Source organism: Diorhabda sublineata, chromosome 4, assembly GCF_026230105.1.
Source record: "Diorhabda sublineata isolate icDioSubl1.1 chromosome 4, icDioSubl1.1, whole genome shotgun sequence".
Classification (NCBI taxonomy): domain Eukaryota; kingdom Metazoa; phylum Arthropoda; class Insecta; order Coleoptera; family Chrysomelidae; genus Diorhabda; species Diorhabda sublineata.
The window spans coordinates 5,995,729-6,010,218 of record NC_079477.1 but is presented as its reverse complement, the minus strand read 5'-3'; the positions used below and the strand labels follow the sequence as shown (position 1 = coordinate 6,010,218).

The following is a 14,490-nucleotide window of genomic DNA, read 5'->3' as shown; positions in this document are numbered from 1 at the left end:
TCCGTTAGCTGAGAACAGAAGTTTTAGGTGATATTTCAATAAATAATACAGAATAAATGATTAGAAAAATATAAATAACTTAAACTATTACATCTTTAAATCAGGTATATCATATTCAGTGATCAAACACTAGAATTAAGGTAGAGAGTGGTACGTTTTTAAATGAATACCTAGTGACTAGTGTTTATATCGACGGACGTCATACTTTCTCTTCTCTTCTCTTTCTTTCATCCACTATCAGATATAGGATACCCCAAACACGAAATGTTTTTTTTGTAGGACATGTTCAAGAAGGAAATCGGAAAACTAATACTCTGAAGGTGCTGCCCCAGATTATATGACTTTCTCTTCTTAATCAAACTATATCTTTTTACCAGCTTCCTTACAGGTCTTACAGTGCTGCGTGATTATGAGATTGACTCTAGAAGGTGCCGAGAATAAACTATGAAGAAAGAGTAAACGGAAAAGGAGGGAAAAATGTCTAGTTCATCCACTTTAAATGTGGTTCTCCGCTGGAAGCATTTCAAACAAAAAATCTGTAGAAGCCAACATCTAACGTGCTTGAATCCACAACATGTAGGAAATACTAAATCTGGAAATTTAAAACAATAGCCTTAATCAACACGTGCAAACATTTGGATTTTATTTTTTTAAATGTATAGATATTCCTCAGTACTTTTCCTTGTCATGTAAAGGTACCACTCACTTAGTTATTCTGACCATGAAGATTATGGTCTTCAACACGAAAATTGTGGAAGAAAGTTGACTCACTGTCAACAGAGTTATGAATTGATGGTACTATGAAAAAGTGGTTGACTAAACTGTTATAAATATTAAATAAACATTCATCTAAACAGAAAATAATTCCACTCGTATTAACACAGAAAGGTAAAAAACGTCTGTTGGATTGGATCTATTGTATTCTGACCGCGAATGAATCTTTTATATTGAGAGGAAGCGCCTTTTTGCACACTGGATTAAGTAAAGCGTTTCAAGTTGAATTGAGATATATATGTATACACAGAACATTTCATTGTTATTTCAATTAAACGCATTGAGGCTGAAAAAGAAGAGGATTAGAATAAAAATAGAAGCAAAGTGTAAGGGCAGCACTACGCTTTTGCAGATTATGATGGCGTGGAATTATGGTAAGGGAAGTCTGTCATTAATTTGAAATGGGCTCGGTCAACGAGGTTCATTATTACACAGAGAATTTTAATCAGATAATAGCAAATTAGAAGCAGTAGAAAAATTCAAATTACCACAAGTTATTTCAAGTATTGGCGTGTAAAATCTTCCAATATCATCTGTATATAATCTATAATTTCTGGCTGCATATAGAAGAATCAAGATTAATTAATTGTGTTGGAGTAATTTCTTGTATAACGAAATTTAATTACTGAACTAAAACAATTCTCGCACAACTAGTACCGGGTTATTCACTATAAATTAAACTCTCGTTAACATTGTTTTGAATAGATATACATAAAAATGCTCTATATAAGCGTTGTACGAAAAAAACTCAATAAAAAATGTTAAATTAGCTGCAAGCATCTACCACTTGGGTCTTTATACCTGGGTCTTTGGGTTGTTTATATGTAGATATTGGGATATCATATACACCACAACCTATTGTGTCCCCCTTTCTTACTGCAATACAGGGGATCCTAGTGTTTACAGCTAATCTATTCATCCTTTTCCTCTTAGAAAGTTCCAGAGATCCTCGTCTTCTATGCCATAAACTCCAAGGTATAGTGCTGGGAAGGTCCGTAATGTTTCACTCTTCGACAGAGTGTGAATAGAAGTTTCGTCCTCTGCGCATCAGAATCTGCATGCTGCATTATCTGCTAAGTCTAGCATTAGTTTTTTAGTATTCGTAAGTTGTCCTCACTTAGGCTGATACTTGCAGCAAATCTTCTCTGGTTTCCCATGAGATTCTTTATCTCTCTCGGCCTCTATAATTTGCCCCAGTAATTGGTTTTGCCCCTATCTACATTGTTTTCCCATGCTTTTTTTATTGCTCTGTACTTGATACCACAGAAGAGTTCAGATCCTTTGAAGGGTTTGTCTATCCCTGCTTTAACGAATATGTCAGCTACTTCGTGTCCCTCCTCCAAGAAATTCATTGCAGAGTAACTATATTTATTTGACTAACTCGTTTAACTTGCCCAGATATTCCCAACTAATAAATTGCTTGAAAAATGTTTATTCTGTTGCCCAGGCTTTCAGTTCAGTCTGCTGCATTTCTGTTTATTTTTTTTATGGTGTTATCATCCCTTTCACTTCTCTCAAAGTGAAACTTTTTTACTTTTTTAGTAGTTCATCCTGGAGCATGTTCAAGATTTTTTAAGGACGGTTTTTCTTTGATGATTCCGTATCTGAACATTCTAAGTGATATTTGAGATTCTCAGAGGTGGGAGATTCAGAAAAACTTCTAGTGTAGCTGTTGCGATGTGATGATTGGTCTAACAATTGCCATGTACATCTACAGTAGGATCTTTGGGTTACAATCCCGATTCCTCCCGCTAATATGATTGGATTAACTTTTTGCATTTATTCGTTTTTAGTGATGTAAAGACAACTCCTTGTCCTTAACTGACTCATTTTGACTTTCAAATTACTCATACGATTTCTAAACCGTCTTCAATGCTTTAGGAGCTTCTTCGGTAAATTTAGCACTGTGACTATTCATCTAGAAACATAATTGCTGCTATAAAAATGTGTAAATCATTTTAATAGTAGAAATTTTATATGATACACTAGGTCATAAATGTTTTCTTTTCTATATAAAAAGCAATCTACTGATCGTTAGCGTTATAAAATTACCATGACAAACTTCCAAGATGCTATAAAAATGTAACTATTATGTAATCAATTGAAATACACATTGTAGCTATAAATTTTTATCTTTTTATATTCGCCATTCCACGTATTTTGGTTCGGAACTAATATTTATTTTTATTATTTCAAAATATATGAGCAGGATAATCTAAATTATTTCAGCTAATTATTCAATTTCGTTAAGAAAACTGAATGATCACGAACTGCATTTCATTAAATGGTTAGCACATAAACCCTATTTTCTAGTTTCGCAATAATTTATTCAAATTACATTTTAACTAATACCATAAGAGCAATTAAGTAGATTTTGTGGAAATTTATAACTTTAAAATAACTACTTCTGTTTTCAAATCCCAATATTTCATTTATGCAATGTTATTATTTTAAGTTTATATTTTTGTCTTAGTTAGGATACGAGAAAAACTTATAACTCAGCATTTATAAATATGGAGGATGTCTCATAAATTGTATCGATTTCTAATGTTCATTTTGCTTACTAAATAATCATACAAAGAAAGCCTCAATATTTAAAGTACAGTCCATCGTATTCTATGACTTTAACGCAACGTTCAGCAACCTCTTTGAGAACTTAATAAAACCATTCATTCACTTTAGATGCAAAAAATTGCCGCACTCTATTTTCATTATCTCCTTTGGATTCAAATTCTTCCCACATAAGAAATTCGCCATGAATTGAATAAATATTAATCTGATAGTGCAGGGTCCAGACTAAATGCTGGCAATGGTAGAGTTCAATCCTAGCAATTTCTTCGATCTTATTCTGAGCAACTTCGCAGTAAGCGGTTTACCATTGTCTTGTTGTGAGAGAAGTCGCTTTGGGTTAAATAAACCTGGATATTTCTCCAATAAAACCGCACAGATTCGTATCAGTTGTGTACTATAAGCTTAGCTTGACCATCTGGAAGGATTTTAAAGTACACCAGATACGCAACAAGAATCGACTCAATCAACCTCACTTTTCAACGGGCTCTGGTAATTTTCCTTTGTCCAACCACTCCATGTTTGGATTGTTCTGGTTCATTGCAAGTGACAATGCAGTTAATAAAAGGATCATCTTTTGACAGAGCAGAGAGCTGTTTACACACTTGATGTGTCGCTTGAATCTCGCTTGGAAAATATCATATATATTACCTAATTTCAAATGGCGATGTGTCGTATTTTTAGAGGGTCCAGGGGAGATTTAACTAACGCCATGTCGTTTGCTCATTAGCTGTATTTTTTCCTTTAATTTGATGCCATGGCTGCTCAAACAAATATATCTCCAATATCTGTTTTATCTGTTTTTATCGGGCGTTTCTTTATTTTTCACTCATCGTTTCCATTGTTGCTTTTTTTTCTTGTTTTTCAGCCTAATTCAGCACAGATCACACAACATTCACCACAACTTCAACCCTACAGAGGAGTAATTACTATATCAGTGCCAAACCCAATAAATCCCTTCCTTAACATAAGAAATGTCCTCAACCTATCCAAAAAAAAACCAATGAACCCCTCTTTCAATCAAAGTATGTTTAAAGACGACAAGTCTTAATCAAAAGAACGTGAAGCAATGTATTCTTTATAGAATTAAAAACCAATCTTGATATATTACGAAATTTTCACATATTACAATCGACATTACTTATGAGACACCCTCTGAATTTCCATCCTAAAACGCTTACCCAGTATTAGATATATAGTGTATGACAAGGTAATATTTTATCATTACATGAAATGATTGTAAAAAATTTTAATTATTCTCAATTCAAAATATATACAAATGAAGTGATTAAATGGGAGTCTGATACTTAAAAACTGTTTGCCTAAATTTTTACAGGGTTCATCGAACAGTATGGCCAGACAACACGCAGGTAAAACAGCAATAAACACACTCTGAAAACACACTATGAATATTGTTATTTAACATACATACTAATAGGAAATACACGAAGCAATTTAGCTTTGTTGTGTATTCTCTATATCTCTCGCCTTCTGCCAGCATATTGCATGAAAGAAGATTTCTAATCGTCTGTCAAAGTGTTGTATCTTGAATGTTGTGATGTGTTGCATTAATGTATATATCAATATTATCGCAAAATTAATTTCTCTGTAACGTATTTCTACTAATAACGTCTACAGAGAGAAACTAAGGCGTTTCTCGAGTAAATCTATTTAGATGATCTGGTGCTGGTTTAATCGAAGATTTTCTAACGAGAACCGCTTTAGCTTTTGATTTAATGCCGAAATATTAACTATTTAATTTTGGGGTTTAGTTAAATCAGCACAAGGGTTGATAGCTAAAGACAAAAGTGGAACTTCGGATCCATACGTCACAGTTCAAGTAGGAAAAGTGAAAAAACGCACAAGAACTATGCCTCAAGAGCTAAATCCTGTTTGGGATGAAAAGTTTTATTTGTAAGTATTGATTTTAGTTTATTATTTTTGATATAGATTTGTACTTCTGTAATAATGTTCTATTTCTGACTAATTTCTTACTGGAATGAAACCAATTTTCTATGTTATAAATAATACAAGGTAAACTGGCCTCAGGTACTGGAGATATCAAAGATAATTCCAGTGTTGAAAAGTGGCGACTTCATCTCGTCAACACCCATAGGCCCATAGATGTGATCTCTAAAATATTTTAAATACTGATAAAAATTAGACTTACCTCCTATTTAAAATAAAATAACTTTGAAAATTGAATGTCAATGTGAGTTTCAGAAGCACAAATCCACCATTCAGGCAATCTAAAACTCTATTGATAGCATCCATTATGTATTTAACCCTTTGACTTCGCGAACTCAGAAATTAGAGCGAAACTTAGAACATTATTGTTTCTGCTATATATAAACAATTTACCGGCATCTCTTAAATGTCGATCATTTTATTCGCCGACGATGTTACATTCCTCACAAAAGGGAATGGAAGCGGCAGCATTAAGAATATAAAGGTAACTAAATCTTGGTTTGATTCAAACAATTTGAATTTAAACGAAGCAAAAACTGGAAAAATAACTTTTAGCTGTGTAAAACGATACCAGAGGGGAATCTGTGAAATTATTGGGAATCACATTAGATCCCGGTATCAATTTGGAAGAGCATTTAGATTCACTATGCTCAAAAATTCATCATAGCTTTTTACGCTCCTACATTGGCAGTGATTGTACTTACTCTGCTTTGATCCACAATAATCTGGTTTATGGTATCTCTCTATAGGGCAAGTCTAGCAATGGATTTTCACTCTCCAGAACACTGCTTTGTCTATTATTCACAATGCAAGGATTCGAGTACATTACCGCGAACTCTTTATGGAATATGAGATCCTATCATTGACTTGTATGTATATAATTGAATAACTTCTGTGTATTCATAGAGGTGTACGAGATAAGTCAACTCATTCTGATGTTCACAATTATAGCACTAGAGATGCGGGTAGACTCATCGTACCATTTTCTAGTCTACAACTGACACAATATAACAAACTACGTTAGACTATATAACAAGTTTCTAGATCTGCACATTGATAAGAACTTGAAAAATATTAACCAGAATTGATTCTATGCACAGCAATTTTTATTGTTTTTATGAAGCTGGAGACTACATATCTCTCAATTTTTAAGCTTCCTTATTTCATTCTTACATACATGTTACGTCAGAAATCTAATTTGAAAAAAATATGAGTTCCACTTTTTGTAAATTGTCTACTCATTATCTCATGTTATTGATAACCGATTAGTGGTTTACTTATCGTATCGAATGATATTACAAATAGACCAGAGCTATTCGTTTGCAAAATTGTTTATTCGTAATTTTTTTTTTAAATTCCGGGAGGTGTTCCCGATTATAAAAGTGTAATATGACACTTGATAAAACTAAATAAACCAGAAAAAATGCATTTTTTGCAAGAAATTGATTTTTTTCATAATCTATACAATATTTTGAATAAAAAAAGTCCTCACACTCACTATCGTATCTCCAACCAATTAATTGTTATGTATTTTTGGAAATTGAAAATCGCCGAAAATCCTAATTTTCTTGAATTAAATAGTATACCTATAAAATCGAAATACTATAATTTTGAATTCTTTATAGAATATTTCGACAATATTAAGCAAAATAACCTAAATAAATTTGAAAATTTTTGTTTTTTTATATGTTTTATTCACATTATAACAATATGTTTTCTATCTCACTCCCATCTCTATGCTGAACATATATGTAATACTCCTACAGGGTGTTTGTATATTCGACCGACAACGCTCTACCACAGAGAGATCTCAATAAACGATTCGTTTTGATATAGGAATACGAACCCTTACGGGGCCTAGTTGCTGAGATATAAGATGTTCAAAATTTAAAACAAAAATTTGCCATAAATTAAGAATGCCTTAAAAATTTTTTTTCAAATTTGGTGACCAATATGCTCCTTAATAAAGTAATATTTTGACTTAAACAAACTTTGGAAATATCGAACCAATGACGCGCTGTCAGGGTTAGTTATCATTTCTGGCCCCCTATTTTTTACGCTACTGGAGCAGATTTTTTTTAATTTTGTTTTTAAATTGCCTGATTGTTTCTAACTAAAAATCACAAACCTTTTATGGAGCTAAAATGAACGGTGTTTTAGAAATATGCCTCTTAACAAAAGTCTGTAAGCACGTAAGTAATTTACAAATTAATTAATTATTCATTCAATTTCAATATTCATTCAATTCAATGATCTCAGTTTGAACCAAAAATGTGTTACAATAATAACAATGAAAATAAAAATAATAATAGCACAAATTAAATGTAAACAACACTGTATCACAACAATAACAAAATTGACAAAGTTAGTTGTCATTGAAAAACGTGAAATTTAAATTATGAATAATTTTTATTTGTTTTGAACTACTTACCCTTAATTATTATTTGAAATTAAATGAATAATTAATTAATTTGTAAATTACTTACGTGCTTGCAGACTTTTTTTTAGACAAATTTCTACAACACCGTTCATTTTAGCTCCATAAAAGTTTATTAGTTTTTTAACTAAAAATAATCAGGCAATTTAAAACAAAATTAAAAAAGAATTTGCTCAAGTGGCGAGGAAAATAGAAGGATAAAAGTGACAACTAACCCAGACAGCGCGCCATTAGTTGTATATTTCCAAAGTTTGTTTATGTTAAAATATTACTTTATTAAGGAGCATATTGGTCACCAAATTTGAAAAAAAGGCGTTCTTGATTTATGGCAAATTTTTGTACATATCTCAGCAACTAGGCCCCGTAAGGGTTCGTATTCCCATATCAAAATGAATCATTTATTGAGATCTCTCTGTGGACGAATATAGAAACACCCTGTATATGGAACCTTTCTAGTGGAAGCTATTCCGACTAAGGAAGACAGAATGATAACGCTTTCTCCATCCTACGAGGTTCCAGCTTGGTTCTACGCATTCTCAAAGATGCGCAACCTGAACGAGGTATCTGGAACGAGTATATTGTCGGTTCCTTAATAATGGGATATTCCTCCCCGTTTAACCTGTTCATATTACATATATGATGTATAAGACGAGTATGAGAAAGGCCGATGACGCGCTCAAAAAATTATTTGCTGTTTTTCAGCAATAATACGTTTTCGGTAATTGAAGTTAACAGTAATATTATGTCTTAAAATAAATCATTATCGGGATCTCTCTTGAAAATAAACCTTTCTAATTCATTTTTCAATGAGATGAAAGAAAACAAATATACCTATTGAGATTTATGAGAAATTTCTACCTACATAAAGTGGGTTCTATGTAACTGGCTTACCTGATTTCTATTTTATAGCGGAGTAGGCAACAAAAGTAGTAAATTCTTTTAATTACTTTAATTTCATATAACTTAATATAGTTGAAATATTCTATAAAAAATTCAAAATCAAAGCATTTTTAGGTATATTGTTTAATTAAAGAAAATTAGAATTTTCGGCTACCTTAAATTTATAAAAAATCAAAACAATTAATGAGTTCGATATACAATAGTGAGTGTAAGGATATTTTTTATCGAAATATTGTATAGATTATGAAAAAAATCAATTGCTTGCAAAAAATGCATTTTTTCTAGTTTTTCGTTGTTAAAATTAAATTAAATTTTGCAAACGAATGCGCCATTTTGCCCTACACTGAAAATGATCCCAACGCTCTGAGGAATTGATAGAACAATAAATCACAAATCGATCAAGTTCGGAATTTTGTTTTGAAGTCAAGTATCCCGGTGAAACACCTCAACATAATGCCAGGATATGGAAATGCATTGGGCCCCTATTAACAATTAGACAGAAACATAACACTAATTCAATTTACTCGAGATATAAACCTTCTGGGATCCAAACTACAAGAGAGATAAACTTTATAGAAGAAAATTCTACAAGGGATAAAATTATTGATATCTGATATGTCTTCTAATAATTTGAAATGTTTATTGTTCATCATTTATTGAATTTAGTATAGATGATTTTTTAATAGATTTATAAATTTCAAATCGTAAACAATTTTTCTTATATTATATTATAAAACATTCATACAATTGAATTTAGATAAAAAATTATTTCTCATGTGTTAAGATTAATTTTTTTGCTTGAGATTCCTGAAGTTTATGTTTTGGTAACATTAAAATACCAGAAACTGAAAGTATAAAACTACTTAAATACTATTATTAATAATTCGACCATCTTCAAACATATGAAGACATATTTTGAATAATTTTGTTTGAATTTTCTCTATTTATAATATGTTTTATTGGTGTTCTCAATACAAATTCGAGATACATATTTATATTTTTTTTTTCAGTGAATGCCACAATTCTTCTGATAGAATCAAAGTCAGAGTTTGGGATGAAGATAATGATTTGAAGAGTAAGTTAAGACAAAAACTAACAAGAGAATCGGATGATTTCTTAGGTCAAACCATTATCGAAGTAAGTATACAACCATCATTTAGTCCTTGAAATAATCAATATTCTTCACAGTTATGAATTCGGTATTTATTTAAGTTCAGTAAAATTATCATTGTACAAAATTTATTGAAACATTTATCGCCATTCTACCTACACTTTATTATTTTATTATAACCATAATTATATTTGTTAACTTGTCTTTTGTATATTGCTCAAGACTTCTGTCAACTTTTAATCTGAATCGTTCATATACTTTTATCTAGAGTAGTTGTGAAAACACAATAAATGAAACGACAAAGCCATCGAGTTCGAATAACCAAGTTTCAATAATTCACGTCAACACAAATATAAAAATTTATACAATTAACACGTTGACTGCTATTAGAATCGTCACGTGTTGCCTGGAAAAATCAGCATAAAAGCCACGAGAAACAACAGTTGATTCTTATGCAGGTTAACTTTTAAAAGCCAAATAGGACATCAGCGTTTGCTTCTCAACTTCTTCAAAATACAAGGCTGTGTGAACCAGACACCAGAATTGACCAGTGCTTGAGTAAATGGAGTGTCGATTCTCATGGTCTGAGAATGATGAGTAATTGATATTCCACAGAGGAATACAAACACGATGATAGTATTATTTATTTATATTCATGAAAATTCTACAAAATTAAAATACATTCTTTCTCGTTCAAAAACAAGTAACAATACAAATAGACTCAATAGTTTTTGAAGTATTCTAAATAACGACTAGAGTGCCTTGGTTAGCACATGCTGTCCATCAGTTTTTGCACAAACAAACAACACATCTACGACGGGTTTTAGTATCCATAGTATTCTTAAATATGTTGGGTATACCGTTGTCCTATCGGTTTTTGGATAAACGTCTAATTTTGTTGGATTCAAATTAAGATCTTGGCATTTCGTTAGTGACATCTTCTCATTTGCAACGTCTTGGTGCAGAATCCGAGAATTTATCAAACCACCAAAAATGAGCTCGATAAAATTCTGTATTTTTCATTTGGTCACATATGTATATCAATATAAGTTTGATGTTTACGTTGACACTAATTTAAGACTGACACTGACAAATTATTGTTTTCTTGAAGCAATTGAGGAAATTCATAAAAATGTGATGTTCTTACAAGGTAACTCCAAGTTCCTAAGTGAAGTGTTTTTGCAATTTGGTATCATCTTGAAGAGTTCAACAAATACTTGGAATACTCAGAATTAAAACTAATTGAACCAATATTAAATTGGTAGATAAGATTAAATTGTCAAAGCTGAATTTGCATCCTTTATCTCCATTCAAAATTAATTATTGTGATAATGGTAACTAATTAATATCCAGTATAATTTTTTTAAGATGAATATTTGAAAAAAAGCAATAATTCAGTTATATTTACTTCTTAAACTTTTTCTGTAACATATACATAATCATTTGACTGTAGCTTGATGTTGGAAGATCCATTTTCTTGTATTGGTACTTCTCAAAAATACTACTTAAATAATTTGATTCTTTGCTAATGCCTCGACGAATATTGAATTACATCTCCTCTAAAGAGCGTGATGTTAATCGACCTTTTTGTCGATATTAATATCCTAAATGGCGTGCAGATGCAAGGAGAGTTTTGTAACCAATGACTAGTTTCGACGTTATTACGTTTCATCAGAGTGGTTTAACAACCATCGTTCAGGCTTGAGACCCAAACTGAAGACAACCTCAAAGAGCGTCGATTTTTGGTTCATGTAGTTAAACATTCTTCAGTGAACGCTAAGTGGCGCTATCCTCACTTCCAACTGCGGACCAATGGTCAGAGAGACATTTAACGTAGTAGTTGATAATATAGATTCCGATGGTAAATAGGGTGTGTAAAATATATCAAAATGAACGATTCCTAACATATAACATAATTTCGAAATTTAATATTTCGAAAATATATTCTGCCGTTTGCTGGGAATATTATATATTATATATTAGGTCTCTTCTGATTTAGAATTTGATTCTTTCATAATTTTTTTGAAAAATTTACATTTAGAAACATATGCATCGGTTTTTTGAGATAAATTCCTTCAATTGTTCATTTCTTAGATTTTTTGATATGCTTCTTGATATGTTTCAATCTAAACCGTCTTAATTTTACTTCTCTTTTGATTTGAAATTATATTTTTTTCAATAATTTTCCAAAAACAGATAAAAACTCATGATTTCATGATTTGAAATGTTGACTTGCCGTTCTTTAAAGGAGAAAATAACTTCTAATTTCAATTCATCAATATTTCTATCAACGTGACTTTGAATATTGAATTTTGAATTCTATGATTTCAAAATTTTTTACAAGAATTAATACAATTCAACCTAACCACTGAAAATCTTAATTTTTTCCCAGACGTTAAATACATAAGTATTCGAAAGATCGGAAAATATATTAAAGTTAGTCCACTGTTTGCCACGTTTCCAAGAAGAAACCGCATACATAACTTTCACGCATACATATAAGAAAGGAAGCCATATAATAGATTATATGAAGCTTTACAAAAGCCTTCAAAAGCATTGAATTGAGCTCTTTTGTGGTAAAATCCAACATGATAGTATCTTGTTTATTGTACACCATAAGTTTCAGTAAATTATGTTTCACCTGGTTATGGACCAGAAATAACATAGAAGTTTAGTGAAATCCTGTGACTTCATAAAGTGTTTAGAACAATGTATAGGTGTAATAGCTGGCAGGCTGTTTAATTTCGTAGAATTATATTTGAACATTAAACTTGATTTGAGTTAGTAGACGTTTAAGATGTTCCTTTTCTCATTCCAACTTCAAGTTCTTGATGATGTAGTTCCTGAAATGAAATTTCGGAACATTAGAGATATGGTAGACACTATGGAGTTAGCCGCACGCGTGTAAAAACCTAATCTGCCGCCGTCCTGAGAATGTTTCATATTTTCTCTAATACTTAATGATGACATGAACTCAACTACCCTTCTAAAAACCCAAAGTGGAACAATAATAAAAATTTGTTTACCGAAAGACTACTTTTTAATCTTTTGGAAATAAAAATAGATATTCTTTAATTAGAAATACACCACAGTATACAATTTAATAAGAACTTTGAGTTTAATCTCCCAAAAAAGAGTATATAAATCAGTCCTAATCTTTTACGAAACTTTTTTAACTTTTTTCTACCTGTACCTTATCTGAGGCTAAGCAGGCTTCCATAAAATTATTATTAGAAATATTATGAAACTCGTAGAAGAAGCAGAATATTGAATAGCGCTCAAATAATAAAGTGAATCTTTTTACTAGAATTTAAAACAGGAACATACGAGTTAGTGAACATTATATTAAATTAAAAGAATAAACTTTTAATCTCATGATAAATAATATACTTATGACTTGAAGGAAAAGTCCATTACCACACATTTTTTACAAGAATTCGATAGTTGCCTCCTGTCATGACAAGATCGACGTCAATGTCCTTGATAAGCAAAAAAACAAGAAAAACAATTAACTATTGCCGTTTTGCTCGATCGATAAACTGCATGATGATACATGAGCTGCTAATATGCTAGGATCGGCCCTGACTATTGCTCAAACTTATCGAATGAATTAGAAATAGATAATCGCAACAAAAATATACACTGTTTTGTTCTCAACCTCAAATTTTATGCCGAAACTAGATAATTTTTTAGAATACTTGTAACATATATTTTTCTCTGGCAAGGTTTCACAAAATCGCTTTTTAATTGAAATCAAAACATCCTCACCTATCAATTATTAATATCCAATCCTTCATTTCTACCTTAAAGATCGCTATTTTCTAATTATAGCCCTGATGAACAAACACCACTGTTCAAAATGAACGCCGACGTTCTTCAAGGCAGTGTTTTGGGACTGCTACTTTATCTCTTCTTCGCGGCTGATCTAACATGCTATAGCAATGACGTATTAGCAGCCATATTTGCAGACATTCTGCCATATTAGCAACGAAAAATATTTTATTGTAGCATTAAATAAAACTACAGCTTTAGAATAAATAAGGCACAAGCAAATTTCGACATAAGATATCCCACTGTGAGGATCAATGCTAATATTAAAATTCTGAAACAATTTCAATCGGAAGTCTTAAAAATTGTTGTAGATGCTCCATGGATTGTGCCAAATTTTAATTTAAGCTATAAAAACATATTAGAATATCATCCACATAGAGTGGGATCTAACCCCATACTACAACCAAAAGCTCAGCGTAGACTTAAAAGAAATGATCGCGTAATCCCAATAAACCAAACCAATTGATCTATTTATTAATTATATCTAACTGGATTCATGTAGATTATGCCAAATGAATTTTATTATTACACAATTTTCCCATCATAAGAATTATTAGAGATTGCAGATGAATATTGAAAAAATATTTTCCTCTAAGAACATTTAGTTTCTGATTATTCAATGCTGCCATTATGCCTACTATAAAACCCTGTATAAAAGTACTTTTTGAGAAAGATATTATTGATGTATATAACTTTGTAGGTACGCACATTATCAGGTGAAATGGATGTATGGTACAATTTAGAGAAACGAACAGATAAATCGGCTGTATCTGGTGCTATTCGCCTTCACATATCTGTAGAGATAAAAGGAGAAGAAAAGGTAGGTTTTATATCAAATTTTTATAACTTTCCATATAGCATTTTATGATGGGCCCAGTATAGGTCCAGATTTGGGCCAAGT

The 14,490-nt window shown here is 31.3% G+C and overlaps 1 protein-coding gene across 1 annotated transcript in view; it reads left to right on the top strand.

Annotated features, from left to right (window-relative positions):
* The window catches only part of LOC130442345 (protein unc-13 homolog A), a 194,818-nt gene that overhangs the window by 157,208 nt on the left and 23,120 nt on the right, over nt 1–14,490 (top strand). Inside the window, exons 10-12 of the mRNA XM_056776375.1 lie at nt 5,115–5,256; nt 9,658–9,784; nt 14,290–14,409. Coding sequence (XP_056632353.1) covers nt 5,115–5,256; nt 9,658–9,784; nt 14,290–14,409 — 389 coding nt within the window. The remainder of the gene's footprint in view (nt 1–5,114; nt 5,257–9,657; nt 9,785–14,289; nt 14,410–14,490) is intronic.